Raw genomic sequence first — 16,545 nt, 5'->3', positions numbered from 1 at the left:
ATGGATAATCAAGGGGGAGTATTATAAAATATAATTGTGATTAATCCATCACAAGACACATGCAATGACACTTGTTCATGTAATATTATATAACTTACCACTTGTCATTACCAAGTGAATTAGTGTGTGACTCGTATCTTTTTGTAGTACACTATAAATAAGAAGTTGTATAAGAAAAGTAAAATACACAAGTTGTGTTGATCAAATAAACTTCCCAATCTCTCTCACTCTCGTGCATCCTCCCTCTCTCTCTTTCTTATTTCTTGTTCTCTATTCATGATACTACAAACACATATAAGTGTTTTGTAGTTATAATTCACAACAAGACTATAGTTTTTAAAGGATAGACTTTAGTGTCTAGGATTTAAGGGTTAGTTTTGAATATAACTATAGTTTTAATTTTATAATATAATTAAACAGTATTTTTGGAAAAGAAAACTAAAAATAATAAATTGTGGAAGAAAAAAAACTAAAAATAATATTCAAAAAAAAAAATTAGTTGCGTTGAAAAAAACGTAGTATTTATAAAAATTGTTTTTAAAAAAAAAATTAGAAATTAATATTTAATAACTAATTCTGGGCATCCCCCTAGCACTTTTTTACTCAGAAATTTAGCTTTGTTTTCTCCATCACAAGGCAAACCAACCCAAACAAAAAGCCCACCAGTTTATCAAATCTCTCTCGCCGTTACTCTCTCTCTACTCTGCCGCCGGCTTTCTCTCCGGTACGTCACTCAGATCCGTCCAGTGAATCTTCACCATTTGATTTCCCAATCTCACAAATATATTATAATCTTTCTAAATCTGAATATGAAACCACACTAGCAAGTGTTTTTGTCTTCCCCATCTCTTCAAAAAGTTACTGAACTAACGCCATTAATATGAACACCTGTCGTAGATTTAGTTTTCTGATTTCAGAATCAAGCCCTCTTCCTTTTTACTGTTTTGCTGTATTTTAGTGCAATCAGTTGGAATTTTTTTTTTTTTTGATGAAAGTTTGTTTTTTGATATTTTGCATATTGTAAAAAATGCTTTCTTTGTTATCAACCTAATGATTTTTGATTCTGGACTTTGGTTTTAGGGATTTGGAGTTTTGTGTTCCAGAAAAAGAAAAACAAAAACTGTAGTTGGAATGATGTGCAAATGAGACATTATTGGAAATGTTATTTGCAGCAGAAGGAGGAGGATTCTTCTCTTCATCAGCTTCTGGTTATAGCAATGGTTTAGCTCTTCTTCTATTAGGTCAGAGGAATGAACAAAAGCCTGTCAAGGTGTCATCATCACAGTGGAACCATTATCATTTAGTAGTTGAAGAATCTAATACCGGGTTTCGTTTAGATTCCTCTAAGAACTGGCTCTCCTCTGCCTGCACTTCTCTTATATGTTTTGGTCGCAAATCCGAAAGACAACCTAATAATCCATCTCCTATCCGAGACAGTCCTTCTCATACACAACAAGATTTCACTTCTGAATCTTCAGTTTGTCGGGAAGGGAAGAAGGAAGAGAACCATGTGGAGTATAATTGTGAAATTACTAATAGGTTTGCGCTTAAGAGCAGTTTGAAGAAAAGATCATTTAGTGATGTTGTTATTGGTGATGATGATGCGAGTGGAGATGGCGTGGTGGATCATACAGATAGAAGGAAAGTGCAATGGCCTGACACTTGTGGTATTGAGATTGCTGAGGTCAGAGAGTTTGAGCCTAGGTATGGATGCTTTCTCTTATGATATTAGATTCGGTTTGATGAATCGTTGTATGTGTGGCTAATAGATGTCAGTTTTGGTGTATGTTAAGAGTAGGGATACATCTCATAGGAAAGAACTGGCTTGATCCCTCCCTGTCTGCTTAAAATGGTTTTGGGAACTATCTTTTATCATGATCTTACCACATTCTTCCATGTAAACCTAAGCTCATAGTTTAAGATTTAATAGTAATAACACTTTAGATCATGGATAGGCAACAGTTTAATAGATCCAAAAATTCTTTAGCTCATTCTTGAATAGATACTACTCATAAAACTCTCTTTAGTAGACTTGTGATAGTTATTCTTTGGCACAATGGTTTGATTTGTTCTTAAGAAATTGTGATGTAGTTGTGCAATCAGTGTGTTTTCGTCTTTCTTATCTTTTTGCATACCAAGTACTAGCATTGCTCCTTTTACAATTCCATTTTTGGTGAACAAATGTTGAAACCATAGTGCTCTGATTGAATTTTGCAGTGAAGTAGGTGAATCAGACGATGAGTTCCATCATGGAAGTGGTAAAAGCTGTATGTGCACAATCATGTGAAGTCACCTTCTTCTCTCTTTCAAGTACCAAAGAGCTTTCATATAGTTTTGTGGTAGATGCTCTTTTCTCCAGCCGAGTTTTGAGTTCTCTCTTGTTCAGTGCACCTTTGTTATTTATATATATAGCGAGTAAGTGAGAGATGAGACAGGTGACAGGAGAGAGAGAGAGAGAGAGAGATGGTTTGCAAAAGATTGGATAAGAAGAAGAACTTTTGGATGTGTACCTTTGTAGCCACTTGATTTGTCAATTTTGAGCTGTATTTTAGATTATTCAAATGTACAACATCTCTATGCTACTCTGTCCTGTAATGATAAAATCCACACCACAACTTTTTGGAGCCAATAAATATAAATCCAATGTTTAATCCTTTGGAATTCTTTAGTTAAATTACCAAAAAATTACCCCAATCATAGGTATTTTGTTTCACCTTAGGTTCAAGTCAAAACAATAGTTAAACTATTTACACGCGCTTTACACGCGCGTGGGATGAATCCAAAAGTACTTATTTGCGCATAAGCATGAGACTTGGCCATATCACATCCACAAAGACATTACCAAAAAGACGGAACCAAAGCTTCGGAAAAAAATTCAGACAAATCAAGTAAACGAAGAAGAAAGATGTCAGTAGCTTCACCGATTCAATGTATCAGGATTCTAAATCCATCATCTTCTTCATCTTCTTCTACCTCAACATCTTTTAGATTCTCAACGAATACTAAGCCATGTGTATTCATCATCAGATGTTCTCAAACCGAAGGTCCTTTAAGAAGGCCCTCGGCTCCTCCTACTCTCCGGGAGCCGCAAAAACCTGTTCCTCCATTGCAGCCGTCATCTGCTCCATCACCATCACCACTGCCGCCGACGCCGCAGAAAGCTGTGGCTGTTGATGGGAAGAGTGTAACTACGGTTGAGTTTCAGAGACAGAAGGCTAAAGAGCTTCAAGAGTACTTTAAAAAGAAGAAGCTTGAAGCTGCTGGTCAAGGTCCCTTCTTTGGTTTTCAACCCAAAAATGAGATCTCTAATGGAAGGTACTGGAACGTACCTTTACTCTAAACTATGATCTCAAGTGTTCCAATTTGATTATCTTGGCCCCTGATTTATAATTTAGTTACATAACTGCTGCTAGTTTCTGATGTTAATGTCATGTCACAAATTTATATGCATCTTGATGCTATAAGTCTAATTGACTATGATACATTAGTTTGTCTTGACCTCAATTGCAATTGTGGCTATCTACGGTTCTTGAAACAAGTTGCTGTTGATTGATGTTACTTCCTCTGCAGCCATAACCCTTCAAATTCAGACATACAAAGTTACACTTTATCAGTTTTGCCCAATTTTGCCTGTGCATTTGTCTTAAGTAGATGGTAAACCCATACGTATACACGCAAGTTGCTGGTCATTAATGTTACTTCACTTTACTTTGAGTTATGATCTCAAGTTTCGAATTTGAATATCATGGCTATTGGTTAGCATATGCTCATTAGGTTTAAAGAAAAAGAAGCATAGTTATATGTGTCCTGATGCTATGTGATGCATTAGTTTGCAGATAATGTTCTTGTCATTTCAACTGCATTTGGGGTAGCTCTTGTTCTTCAGACAAGTTTCTGGTTATTGATGTTTCTTCATCTGCAGCATAAACCCTTCAAATTCAGACATGAAGAGCCTATAGTTTAAGTCTTGATAGTTCTGTCATGATTGCTTTTGCAGAATTTTGCCTCTGCATTTTCTCTTAGGTAGATCGGAAAAGTTTTCCGGATCTCGGTGTTGAATGTATTAAGTTCTTACTAATGAGACACTCAGGCATACACACACAAGAAACTCTGGTTGATTTAAAAATTTGCTGGTTGATCTCTGTGTTTTTAGGTGGGCTATGTTTGGTTTCGCAGTTGGGATGCTGACAGAGTATGCAACAGGATCTGATCTTGTCGACCAAGTTAAGATCCTTCTTTCGAATTTCGGCATTCTAGACTTGGAATAATAAGAGTGTTATTATATATAGACAGACCTCTTCTCTCTTGTCTCCCAATTCCTCTACTTGTTGTTGATTCTTCTTCCTGTATATGTAATCTCCAAGATCTTACCTAAAAAAAATACAGGGCCATTTGTGTATTCAATCACTTTTTATCTTCAAATGGTATAAATACGATCTTTGTATCGATTCTAGAATTGCATACAAAATGTGTTTTGAGGATTAAATGAAAGTATTCTTGTTTATAAAAAAAAATTAAAAATATAATCAGTATGCTCTCTCCTCCAAAGAAATCTCAAGATCTTTGTTAAGGAATCTGTGCAATTTCGAGAAGAATTTTGTGGAGAGATTGAGGCTTTGAGAAGAAAGGACAATGATCACTTCCTTTGATCTTGAAGACACCTTCAGGGCTGTTTTCTCTCACTACCTTCTCTTGAACATCTGGTGAGAGCGCACGGTCATCTAATGTCTGAACATAGAATCTTCTTCCTTTCCCGTATCTTTCTGCGGTTAGAGATACCTTCTCCATCATTGGTCCAAGTGGTACTGGTCGCATTGAGATCATTGCCAATGCTATATCCTGCAAAGCCATAAACCAGATCATTTTTACTAAGTTGCTAACTTTTGCTGATGAATATTCAAGAATTAGCGTTTTGGAGTGTACCTTGTTGGGTGATTGATTGAAATACAAGCCTTTCATGTGTGGTTTCTCAAACATGAACCCTGTAGGAGGCTTGTCTTTTCCGTTCCCATATATCAAGAATTGCGACTCTTGCATGAACCGCTCTGCGGAACCAAGCTGCATCAATGTAGACAGTTTTTCTTTTCACAAACGTGAGCACAAAAACAACAAACAAAGACTACATTGTTTCTTCTCTAATGCATGATAGATATGAACTCAAACAATGTTTATTACCTCTTCAGAGAAAACATCAAAGGGTCTTTGGCCATCAGAAACCATGGTTGCACATACAAATATAGCTTTTGAGATTTTCTCTGGATACCGCTCTAACGCATATGAAACAGAAGCACCTCCAGTACTATGACCCACTAGAATAATCTGCGTAAAACAACAAACTCGTATATCTCGTTACCTCATTCCTCTAATCAGATGGTTTTGAATATTCCTCCAAACAAAGAGAGCAAGTTCTCTAACCTTCTCTTCTTCAGGGAGATTTTCGAGGAGCTCGATCAATGGTTTTGAATATTCTTCCAAGGTAGAGACAGTGTTTGTGTCTGTCATATTAAATCCACAACCAGTGAGGTCAACTGTAGTAGGAGAAAGTCCTGACTCTTCCAATGATGCAACAATTTTGTACCAACACCATGCCCCAAACCCTTCACCGTGCACCAGAACAAACTTCTTTACCGTCAAGCTCTCTGAAAAATCAGGTACCTGAAGAAGGGAACATAGATATTTTATCCAAAGTTAAGCTTCTCTAACATCTGAAATCTAGTTAACACATCAATATATATAGCAAAGACCAGGTGTGACAGGAACAACCACCAAACACCATCCACTAACTTAGCTTATAGAGAACAAAGAGGAGAGACAAAAAAAAAAAAGTTATCAGTACTTCTAAAAGTAAGGTTATGGGGGGGGCTAAAGACACTCAATAGTTTTATAGCTCATCTGGTCCCAACCCAGTGTCAGTATCAGAGTTTAGAACATTTATTTTCTGGATAAAGTGAACATTTTTCCAACAGATAAGTCTGAAATCAATCAGCACTTTTCACATCTCTTTTCTAATTTTAACAAAGAATCTACTCTTTTCTCCCCACCTTTTATATTAACCTTATTCTTCTCAATAGATAGAAAAAAGTTCCCAAACAATCATTACATTTTAATCGAAGCAAAAAGGCAATGACTCAGTCGAAACAATCATTACATCATATAAAATAGTAAAATTTTAAAAAGTAAAGCTTTGAACTTTTCAAGAAAAGATTGAAACTTCTGTAAGTGTGGAGAGAGATTCATTCAGTAGTGACTGAACTGACTGACCTGCTTGCCATTAGAAAAAGGGTCAGAGAGGGTTCGTTTCCTAGTACTAGTAGAACCGACACGTCTAGACATAGATCCATCAAATCTCTGAGAAAGCTGAGCTTGATGAATCGCCATGGAAAGAGCTCGACGATGCAACATCTCTTCATCAGCAAGCAATTTCCTCTGTGACCGATTCATTCTTTTGCTCTTAGATCCTCCATCTTTGCTATCTTTCTTCATCATGGAGATTATCTTGTTACCCATCTTGGAAAAATCAAGAATTCTAAAGCTTTAAAACCCAGATGGGGAAAAATTAATGGAGAATTCTCAAGAAAAATGGAAGTTTTCCGAGAAAGTCAAAGAGAGTTGCCCTAGATGGGATCAGCATATAGAGAGGGCTTGTTACTTCCAAGAGAGAGAGAGAGGGAGAGAGTAGGTGAAGAAGCAATCGGTCATTAATTGTGAAAGCAGTTGATTCTGAATTTTTGTACCACCTCAAAGAAAAAATTAAAAACAGAGGATAGTGACAGATTTGGACAAAGTTTGTAGATTTTTGTAAGAGATTTTGTATCTCTGGTCTTCAATCTTTTTTAAGATATGAGTTCACACTGTTGCGTCTTTCACCACTGTTACAGTTTTACTATCTTGTGATCTGTTGAGAATTTCTAACATTTTGACGTTTTTAAGTCAACATACTTGATTTCTTTTGTTTTCTTAGTCAACATATTTGGTTCAGTTGGTAGATAAAAATATTACATGGGACATGTATTACATTTTGTTTATGAGAGGTAGTCCTCGCCGTTCGGGTATTAGGTTCAGGGTATTTCAGATATAGAGGTTTAGAATTCACTCGGTTAGTTTACGATTTTGGTTCGAGTTTGGTTTGGTTGTGGTTATTTTCGGTTCGGTTCCGAATATCCGAAACAGTGTAATATATTTTTAAAAAAATATTATTTAAATAAAATTTGATTAGAAATTAACAATATCTCTAAAAATTTCCAGATATTTGGTTTATTTAAAATATTTTGGTATTTTTGTCTAAATATATATAATATTGGTTTGGTTTTTTAGTTTAATTCTATTACTTTCTCTAAATTAACACGACGTGACGCAGTGACAACATCACACTCTCAAGTTTGTAAAGGTCTCAAGTTTGATTATCGGCTAAAACATATTATTAATATGAGTTTAGTTTGATTCGGATAACCAAATGGATATCGGTTCGGTTAATAACCGATATCCATGGATAGTGGAAACAATATCCAATTGGTTATTGCATACTAGCCGAACCGGAACCGTAACCGAAATTTGGTTTAGTTTCGGTTCGGTTTATTTGCCCAGGACTAATGAGTGTCACTATATTCATCCTTGTATACAAAATAAAATGAATTTTTTCTTTCAAATATTTTTATAATAATGTATATAAAAGTTAATGTCACCCAATAGTTAAAAACTTCAATAGAAATAACATAACTCAACCAGATAAAAGAACATCATTTGGAAATATTAACACACATTTTCAACCCAAAATTTTACATTTACCGATGAGCTTTAGTCTCATACTCTCATGTGACTAGAACAAAATAGCCATTACTAAAGTATTATTTCCTTGAACAAACTAAAGAATCACTAAATGATCAAGTTCAACTTTGAGAAAAAAATATAAGACCCCGAGAGATAGTGTAGTTCCGGAAGTAAGCGTACTTAAACATAATTTCATGACATCGACTTTTGTTTTGGCTACTTCATCTCTCGTTATGATCACTTTTAAATCGTTTTTCAATAAAGACATATCATCCGTGAGCCCATATTTAGTATTAAGAATTTTAATATATGCCTACATAATCGAGTTATTTAAGATATAACATTTTACTACAAACATACAAACGATGCTTCACACTCAATTTTTATCTATGAAAGAGGATCTTGAAAAATCGACTTATGCAATGTACAATCGAAACTTTTCAATTCTTTTTCGGTTTTCATGGATACCATAACATACTTGCTTCGCAATTGCTATCTGTTTTTTCTAGTTTACTATGTTCCTGCTTTTTAAAAAAAAAGATTTATTATACATAACTCCAAACTAAGAGTTGGCAGCAAAAAAAGATATATGTAACAAAACAAAATTGTTGTGAAGTGTAAACCAAGTAGAGAAATACTAATTTCATTAAGTTTTGTTATAAGTTGTTGGCCTCCTAGACTATTGCACTACATCTTAATCTGTTTATCTAAATTTTTGGGATTAAAATATTGTCAAATTGTGACTTACATTATTTTTTTGTTAATATATTGTATACTCCATTGTTTATTTACAAGTATGTCATTTTTTAGTTTTTACATTTATCATAACATAAATAGAAAAAAAATTCCCATAACTTAGTTAGTTGGTACTATCTTTATTATATAAAAAAATATCCATGGAGAAGATAAACACCGATTAGCATGGATAATTATGAGAGTTGATTCTCATATTAGCATTGGAAAAGTATATTGTTTATGCCGTTTTCTCTTTGTGTGTTTAGAAGGTTCCATGAGCTTTAATATATACATTGAAGGCTTGATATTTTTTTTTATATAACAAAAATCCTTTATCTTAAGAGGAATTTGAAGATTCAAAAATTTCTAATATAATATTCATTTAGATATAAAAATTTTCTAATATAATATTCATTTAGATATTTTCGATATGGATGAAACTCTGAATTCATGTCATCACATAGGTTGATATAAAAATACCTAAACCAACTCACTCAACATCTTTGTTTCTAATGTCTCCTACAACATCACTTAACACACTCAAATTAGTTTTCTTGGGAAAACTGGTTTTGGCAAGAATATTAATTTGAAAATAGCAAAGACAACCATTTTTTGGTTTGAGAAATGCGAAAGGAAGATTTTGAAAGAGTGAATTTGTAGAAGGCGATAACTAAAACAATTTTAATTTAAATGCACTTATCTTTATCAAAATGAAATGCTAGTTCAAATATCATGATTTGAAGAACTCATGATGTCATTTCCAAACGGAGAAATTTACTAAGCAAAGGAAAATTACGCGGAAAAACTCAGATCAATGAAACAAAATGAAATGAAGAAAAAATGCACTTATCTTTATCAGAACATTGCAACAACACAATGGTTGAATTTTTTTTTATTTTGTTTTCCCACTTAGCCTTAAAATAAATAAAAATTTGAAAAATAAAATAATCAATGTAGATTCTATATGTACATTTGATATATATTAACAAAATGAAAAAGAAAAAAACATCTTTAATCTTGATATATAAATAATTCTAAACATCTTTAATCTTGATATATATAGTACAATATGTAATATATTTCATCATTACAATATGTTACACCATCCACTTTTATTCTTTTAATACAAGTAGACAAGATTGTAAAATATTTCGCTCATGAAACCAATATACACATATAAGTATTTTTATTACTAAAATATATTTCATCATTGCTTGTAAGTTGTGATAAAAAATCATAAATATATATATATATATATATATATAGTTAAGAGGTTAGATGTTTTAAAGCAAATCCTATAAATATATCAATGTCGAACTTTATTAATAATTAGTAGAAAATTCGGGATCACATAATACCTTGATCGAAGATGTTAAAGTATTCTACATAAAAAAAAGAAATGAATGTTTTAAATGTGAGAGATGCCTATTATGATAAAAGTAGTCATAGTGGTTATATTCAATCAAACATCTATTTGTGTAAAAATATCAAATCATACACTAATATCATGGATTTTGGGAAGTCTAAAGATATTCATTTTTATTGAACTAGTAATTTGAAAATTTACTATTATTGAAAATATTTTACAATTTGATTTTTAATGATTTTAAGCACGCCAATCTACTTAAAAACAAATTAGTTATATATTCATGAAAAAATATTAACTTACTTATTGTTTTAATTTTAAATTTTTGTTTGATGCTAATATATTTGGTGGTATAGAAATTAGCAATCTTTGTGACATAGATTTGCTTCTACACTTTACTACATTTCGCTCAGCTTTAACATGAGAGAATCAATGTTTTCCTTGTGTACATAAATTTGCTTCTACACTTGGTGAGGTTTTGGACAAGGTAATGTAGTTGTCATGAAACTCCAACGCTTTTCCGACATATAAAAAAATTCATCATTCATATCTAAAGCGATTTAGTTGAGAATGTTTTCGTGTTTTTCGCTTTTATCGACTACTTGTTTGGGTACATGTTCCTCTTGAAATAAATACTCTAAAGGATAAACATTCTCCAGTTCAACATCTTTTGAGCTGGAGAGTGCATCTTTGATCGTAGATGTAATCCTATCTTTGTGGAAGGAAGCAACAACTGATTTTACCTTAAACATCTCATTAAGGATGGATGCTTCATACTTGGATGCTTCGTGCTTCAAAGCCGAAGCAAAATCAGCGACATTTAATATATTTGGTGGTATAGAAATTAGCAATCTTTGTGACATAGATTTGCTTCTACATCTATATATACATTTTTGAGACATTTATGAAATAAATCCTGAAGTTCAAACCTATTTACAAGCATGCCATTGGCATTAATTATCAATTTGTTTATTTATTTAATTAATTAATATTGAGTTTTGATTTTTGAAACAAGATTTCGTATCCTAAAAAAATTTCTAAAACAGTTGGAACCACTCAGATATGCCAAAACAATATTTAGTTAATTTAATTTAATTAATATTAAGTTTCAAATTTTACAAAACAATATTTTTTCCATACAAATATTTCCTAAACAATCGGCCTAATCAATATACACTATTTCGTGTTCTAGATATGCCAAAAATCAAGACTTAATAATGATGTCTCCTATTTTTTCATTAGGAAACTTTTACACTCTTTCTTAGACGAATTATGACAAATAAGGATGATGAAATCGATTGACTAAAAATCAAGATGGGCGGAAAATTTTGCAATAGACGGGATAAAACAAAGACGAAGAAGATGATAAATTTGTTTTGTCAGATAAAAACAAGAACAATTGTGTTGGTCTAAACAAAACAAAAAAAAACCAATTTTAGTTTATGTTAAAACAAAAGTCAATTACGTAGTATATATATGTAAGTAATTAGTATGCTGAATTAGTTCTTTTTTGTTCAAATAGCTATTTTCCTATTTCTAACAAATTATATATACACATATTGGTCCATTTTAATAACGAATTGAAAAAAAAGCAATGGGGAATTCATGTCAAACAAATAACTGTTAACAACTTTTATCTGCATTTCACAACAAAACTATATATACTAAAATTAATTGATTCTTTATATATAAAACATACAAACCTACAATACAAAATTATCCTGTACATATATTTAAAAAATTTTAAATAATAAAAATACTACTATCTGTAAAAAAAATCACAGTATATTCCATATATAAATCACTACCTATTTAATTGTATGTCTATTTTATACTATAATATAAAACAAATAAATCTCAAACAAAATATTTTCTAATTTCCATACTAACTAATATATCTATATTTGTAAAGTTGTACATTTTAAAAATACAATCTAAATATTAGTTATATATATATATAGTTAATCTATAAAACAAATTACATTTTTTTATTTAAAAATGGCTTTGCGGTGTACCGCGCATGAATATCTAGTTTTACTACATTTCGCTCAGCTTTAACATGAGAGAATCAATCTTATGTACATAGATTTGCTTGTACACTTGGTGAGGTTTTGGACAAGGTAATGTAGTTGTCATGAAACTCTAACGTTTTTCGGACATATAGAAAAATTTATCATTCATATCTAAAGCAATTTAGTTGAGAATGTTTTCGTGTTTTTCGCTGATCCTCACAATCCAATATTCTCTCTCACCCCCTTGTATGGTGTAGTTGCAGATGTATATCAGGAGGAGTCAAAGAATCGGCCCAATCGGAGAGGATGTAAAATATAAATAAAAGTCAGCGGCAAACTTTTATTTTTAAGTTTAAGTCATCCTCATTATATAGTGTGAGACCAGAGATAATGGAGATAGCCATTGCTGGTGCATGTGAGATATCAAAAGAAAATAAAAGCTAGCAATCACGTGAAAGAAAAACAAAGTTTTCCACAAGAAAATATTACTTAGCAAGAGATTAACTTCACAGTAATCAAACTATTATATGGTTAAATCGTGCAATCACGTTCCAAGGCCTCTCAGGAACCCAAAATAAAACCCGACACAGTGTTACCCGCTCCCTATACACTTGACTTTATGTTTCATTACTCAGACGCGGGAGTAAGTTCTCACTTCTCACCCACTTGTCTGTAACACCGCACAAGCCAAAAGGGGGGGATGCAGGTACCGTGAATCGCTAGGGCCTTTGAAAGGCAGTAGCAAACGAGTCTTTTCTTGTCTCACTCTCATAAATCTTGAGCTGATTCCTATACTTTGAGAACGGCCTTTTTTATGTGCAATACTACGACTTATAACGCCTGACCAAAAGTCTCCAAACCCGATTGATGTTGATAGAGTTACTCCTCGTTTCGATTGAGATCTATAGATTCCCGTTGAAGGATAAAATCCATTGGAATGGCTTATATATTTAGCCTGAAAGGTCAGAACAATTATAACATTGTGTTGACCAAAACATCTTATTGTTCATGGAAAAAAAATTGAAATTAAAATGGTGAGAGTATTAGTAGAGGGCAAGCCTGTGAACAGAGCCTTACCATGTGTCAAGTGAATATATTAAGTGCCAGATGATGGTTTTTGGATCCACATTTGCTTCTGCAACACAGTAAAAATGAGTCTTCTAAACATGGTTATAAGAGCACATTTGAAGATGTAGTAAAAGGCTTTGGTAGCTTGCCTCATGTGAATTAGAACCACCACCACCTCCTCTCCGGGATGATTTACCCTCACCAGTAATCACGTCTTCTTTTCTATTGCGACCTCCTCCAACACGACGACTAGAATGTCTAGTAGAACCTGGATAAAGTCAATTTTTTTGGCAGAACCAACATCACTTTTCTTGATTCGTATAAATGACACAAGAAACAGCATTCTCCAACTTCAAATGAACTAACCATTCTCGAGAGTGTGTCCACCAGAGGAGTTCACCACTTCTCCAGATCTTTGAGAGTATATCCTGTCTTTCACTTCACCATTGTTTGCTGTAAGAACATATGCAAGATGAGTTGAGATGTCATGGAGGAGAAACACAACCATAAAAATGAAACTAATTACTTATTGGTCAACAACAGAAACAGAACCTGCTGAGGATAGCGGTTGATCCTCGCTGATATTGGACCCATCACGACGAAGAGGAGCCCACACAGCACGATCAGGTCTGTCCTTGTTTCTTGTACGCCTCTCTTGCTTCTCACTGTTGGTACCAGAATAATCTTTCCCTGCACATGGATCATCTTTTTTAAATTATCAGCCCAACTCGGGAAACAAACATATTGGCTTAAATCCTACTCCTTTATCACCTGCTCGAGTGTTGGCTGGCCGAGAGGGTCGTTTGTAGTTTTCTGCTTCCGAGGGTTCCATTCTTTGCTCAGGCTGGACAAAAGTTGAAGACTGGCTCGGTCTTGAGTCACTTCTCAGAAGTATTCCCTTGATCAACCTCCCTCCAACATCAATTTTCTGATTTTGTCTTGAAGCCGTGGAGTTTCCAGAAAGATTGGTTTCTCTATGCTGTTCTGGTTGTGGTGGAGGGTTCTAAAAATACCATTGATAAATGAGAAGCTGTACATGGCTCATAATCCTGTATACAACTGTCAAATACAAGATAGTCTGCACAACATTCTTAAAGAGCAAATAGCTTACATCAGGATTGTCTCGGTCTTTCGGTTTCAGGAGCAAAATCTTTTTCTTCCCAGAATCCATAGTCAATGCAATCCCAGGGAGAGAACTATCTAGGACAGAGGCTGTAGTTGAGTAGATAGGCAAATAAGTTAGAAAGACAGTTGGACTTTTACGAAAACTGGAAAATATGTAACTAGGTAGTCAAGAATAACTAAAGAAGTTGATTGATTAATTACCACTATCCTTATATGGTATTTCCTTTCCACTTGTATTCTGCTGATGATATTCTTGCTTAGAGCTGCCGACATCTAATGTAGCCTTCCGGGACAAAATTTTTGAGCTTTCTTTTTCCACATACTATAAAGAAAAGTAAAAGATTTTACAATGTACACAAACAAATCGCAATAAGAAGGCAACAGACAAGTACAATGGCAGACTATACTAACTATTCACTCCTAAAAAGTGAGAGAGACACACCTTTTTCTTTTCAGAGTTTCGTTTGGAGGGCCTTGGACTTGGCTTGTTAGCAGAGACTGCTCTGGCTCTTCTACCTCCTCTTCGGACATCTGATAAACCCTGTTGGTTTAACAATAACCAGAGATCAACAACTTTAGTTCCAAAAAAGAATAGATAAACTACAAAGATATCCATCTCAGGACAGCTCTGATTTTCCACTAGGTCGACTAATACAAAAAGCAAAAACGTGAGCATAAGTACCTGGGAACCCATCACAGTAGCACGTTTTTGACGTATGAATTCCATAAGAGGGGTAACAATGGGAGCCGCTTTAGTAGCACCTATAAAGTGATTAGTAATCTCCATTAACTCACTAGAGAATATAACCAAACCAGATCAGATAGTGATATAGCAAATACAACTCGATTCTAACCAGAAAGCTCAGCTTCTCTTCTTTCCAACTGGATCTCAGCACTAGGGAGATTCTCAACAGGTTGAGCAATCACTTTAAGGAATTCCAGATAATCAGGGTCTTTGCTAATAGACCCTTCACGAGGATCTTTCTTATCACATGGTTTCGGCACACGCTGTGAAGGTGCATATTCAACTATAGCCTTAAACTGAGCACCTAAACCAAAAGCAACCACACCAATAATCACATCTCCGAATACAACATACAACTAAAGAAAAACACATGCAGCCATTAGACAAAGACAGATTAGTAAAAGTCAAATACCCTTTTCATTAACAAACACATGCCCATTGAAAAATGCAGCGAACTCATAAACATCTTCTGGTGCCTTGAAAGCTACGTAGGCCCGTGAACACTTCTGATTCCTAAAGCTGAAGCAACCACAACAAAAACACACACAAACACAGACACAAATCAATCAAAACTCAATATACTGAGTATATAATTTCACTAAAATCAACTAAATACCCAGAATCTTCTAACATCATCACAGACAATAAATCCTCAATTTCTCTTATATACAAAAACCAATCACCTTCCCCTCAATTACAAAAAAATAAATCGTAACCCTAAAATTAAGCAACGTTGCTAAAAACCAAATTAGAATAAGAACCCAAACCTGGACTTCCCGGGACGAAACGAAACCCAATTGTAACGATCACCGAAACGAGGATCAATCTGAGACAAGAGATCGGACTGAGAAAGAGAAGGGGGCAAGTGGCGAACGACCACCTTCTTCTTCTGTAAAGGTTCCTTCATCCAGAAGATTATTTGAAAACCAACACTACAGAGCCGCTAATCAAAGAGGAACACGATGAAGAAGACGAAAAGTGAAACACATCAAAGACGCTGTGAAAACCAAAAAAAAAAGATATCGCACGCAATTTTGCCCTAATTTTGTGTTTCCTCTCTTCCTCTTTCTCTATAAAACTCAGCTAAAAAAAATTAACATTAAAAAAGAAAAAATTCGAACCCGAAGACAAATGAACCAGCCGGTCTACGTGGACTTTTGAATCTTAATGGGCCATAATTGGGCCTATTATGGACTTTTTAACTTTATCTTTCAGCCGTAGGATTGATGTTTTAGGGCATCCGACGGGAGATAATAACTCTGGATAGGTTTGTGTATTAAAGTCTTCTCTCGTATAAACCGTACGATGAAGAATGATAAATACATCATCGTACGGTTTTTATAATCACTATAGTAAGGTGAACCGCGTAACAGGTGATAACTACCAGTTTTGTACATTGGAGGAACACAAAAAGACTTCTTTGGTTCTGAGGGTCTAGTCAGGTTTTTACTAGTTCCGTATAAGTATCGTACAAAAGATATTTTTATTTTGCAAAGATCTTTCTTTTATCTAAAATCTCTCTCGTCGCTTTTAAGCAAGTAATCTTCTCTCTTCTCTATCTTCGATTTGCCCTCTGTTGGTTCTGTGGTTTGTTTTTTGATTTTTCTGGTTCTGTTTTGCTCTGTTTTGGCGTTTTACCTTACGATCGTTGCTAAAGGTTAGACCTTTGAGCGATCTAATAATTGTAACTCTGTTTGTTAGGTATATGAGTTTTGTTGAGATGGGTG

The 16,545-nt window shown here is 34.0% G+C and overlaps 5 protein-coding genes across 7 annotated transcripts in view; 3 read left to right on the top strand and 2 right to left on the bottom strand.

Moving 5' to 3' along the window:
- LOC104777395 lies at positions 602 to 2,624 on the top strand. Its single transcript, XM_010501638.1, has 3 exons — positions 602 to 724; positions 1,081 to 1,704; positions 2,218 to 2,624. Exons 2-3 carry the CDS (start codon positions 1,160 to 1,162, stop codon positions 2,285 to 2,287), a joined length of 615 nt encoding a protein of 204 aa, XP_010499940.1. The 5' UTR covers positions 602 to 724; positions 1,081 to 1,159; the 3' UTR covers positions 2,288 to 2,624.
- Positions 2,817 to 4,446, top strand: LOC104777392. Its single transcript, XM_010501636.1, has 2 exons — positions 2,817 to 3,315; positions 4,154 to 4,446. The coding sequence occupies exons 1-2, from the start codon at positions 2,906 to 2,908 to the stop codon at positions 4,266 to 4,268; spliced, it is 525 nt and encodes a 174-aa protein (XP_010499938.1). The 5' UTR covers positions 2,817 to 2,905; the 3' UTR covers positions 4,269 to 4,446.
- On the bottom strand, positions 4,423 to 6,777 carry LOC104777394 (putative methylesterase 14, chloroplastic). Its single transcript, XM_010501637.2, has 5 exons — positions 6,262 to 6,777; positions 5,416 to 5,655; positions 5,176 to 5,319; positions 4,924 to 5,058; positions 4,423 to 4,839 (listed from the first exon to the last, which is right to left on the bottom strand). Exons 1-5 carry the CDS (start codon positions 6,505 to 6,507, stop codon positions 4,567 to 4,569), a joined length of 1,038 nt encoding a protein of 345 aa, XP_010499939.1. The 5' UTR covers positions 6,508 to 6,777; the 3' UTR covers positions 4,423 to 4,566.
- LOC104777390 (regulator of nonsense transcripts UPF3) overlaps positions 12,309 to 16,545 on the bottom strand; it is a 4,684-nt gene continuing 447 nt past the window's right edge. The window contains exons 1-13 of one of the 2 annotated variants that reach the window (XM_010501630.2): positions 15,586 to 15,917; positions 15,231 to 15,337; positions 14,928 to 15,122; positions 14,756 to 14,835; positions 14,516 to 14,614; positions 14,275 to 14,395; positions 14,060 to 14,160; positions 13,720 to 13,951; positions 13,501 to 13,638; positions 13,315 to 13,401; positions 13,098 to 13,216; positions 12,958 to 13,015; positions 12,309 to 12,835 (exon numbers count right to left, since the gene is read on the bottom strand). In XM_010501630.2, coding sequence (XP_010499932.1) covers positions 12,977 to 13,015; positions 13,098 to 13,216; positions 13,315 to 13,401; positions 13,501 to 13,638; positions 13,720 to 13,951; positions 14,060 to 14,160; positions 14,275 to 14,395; positions 14,516 to 14,614; positions 14,756 to 14,835; positions 14,928 to 15,122; positions 15,231 to 15,337; positions 15,586 to 15,725 — 1,458 coding nt within the window. In that variant the 5' untranslated portion in view covers positions 15,726 to 15,917 and the 3' untranslated portion in view covers positions 12,309 to 12,835; positions 12,958 to 12,976. Of the gene's footprint in view, positions 12,836 to 12,957; positions 13,016 to 13,097; positions 13,217 to 13,314; positions 13,402 to 13,500; positions 13,639 to 13,719; positions 13,952 to 14,059; positions 14,161 to 14,274; positions 14,396 to 14,515; positions 14,615 to 14,755; positions 14,836 to 14,927; positions 15,123 to 15,230; positions 15,338 to 15,585; positions 15,918 to 16,545 lie in introns of those variants that run through there. The other variant, XM_010501631.2, reaches the window with a different exon arrangement.
- Positions 16,299 to 16,545, top strand: part of LOC104777391 (immune-associated nucleotide-binding protein 8) — a 3,158-nt gene continuing 2,911 nt past the window's right edge. The window contains exon 1 of one of the 2 annotated variants that reach the window (XM_010501634.2): positions 16,299 to 16,356. The gene's annotated coding sequence lies outside the window, so the exon portion shown is untranslated. Of the gene's footprint in view, positions 16,357 to 16,386; positions 16,406 to 16,545 lie in introns of those variants that run through there. The other variant, XM_010501635.2, reaches the window with a different exon arrangement.

Source organism: Camelina sativa, chromosome 3 (assembly GCF_000633955.1).
Source record: "Camelina sativa cultivar DH55 chromosome 3, Cs, whole genome shotgun sequence".
Taxonomy (NCBI): Eukaryota; Viridiplantae; Streptophyta; class Magnoliopsida; order Brassicales; family Brassicaceae; genus Camelina; species Camelina sativa.
This window is presented reverse-complemented; position numbering and strand designations above follow the sequence as displayed.

Bases quoted from the DNA above. Each gene is read 5' to 3' on its own strand.
- LOC104777395 (XM_010501638.1), top strand. From the start codon at position 1,160: ATGTTATTTGCAGCAGAAGGAGGAGGATTCTTCTCTTCATCAGCTTCT. The intron at 1,705-2,217 runs GTATGGATGCTT...TGAATTTTGCAG, and splicing joins GTCAGAGAGTTTGAGCCTAG to TGAAGTAGGTGAATCAGACG.
- LOC104777392 (XM_010501636.1), top strand. From the start codon at position 2,906: ATGTCAGTAGCTTCACCGATTCAATGTATCAGGATTCTAAATCCATCA. The intron at 3,316-4,153 runs GTACTGGAACGT...CTGTGTTTTTAG, and splicing joins AATGAGATCTCTAATGGAAG to GTGGGCTATGTTTGGTTTCG.
- LOC104777394 (XM_010501637.2), bottom strand. From the start codon at position 6,507: ATGGGTAACAAGATAATCTCCATGATGAAGAAAGATAGCAAAGATGGA. The intron at 5,656-6,261 runs GTCAGTCAGTTC...TCCCTTCTTCAG, and splicing joins CTTTTTCTAATGGCAAGCAG to GTACCTGATTTTTCAGAGAG. The intron at 5,059-5,175 runs GTAATAAACATT...ACATTGATGCAG, and splicing joins TTGATGTTTTCTCTGAAGAG to CTTGGTTCCGCAGAGCGGTT.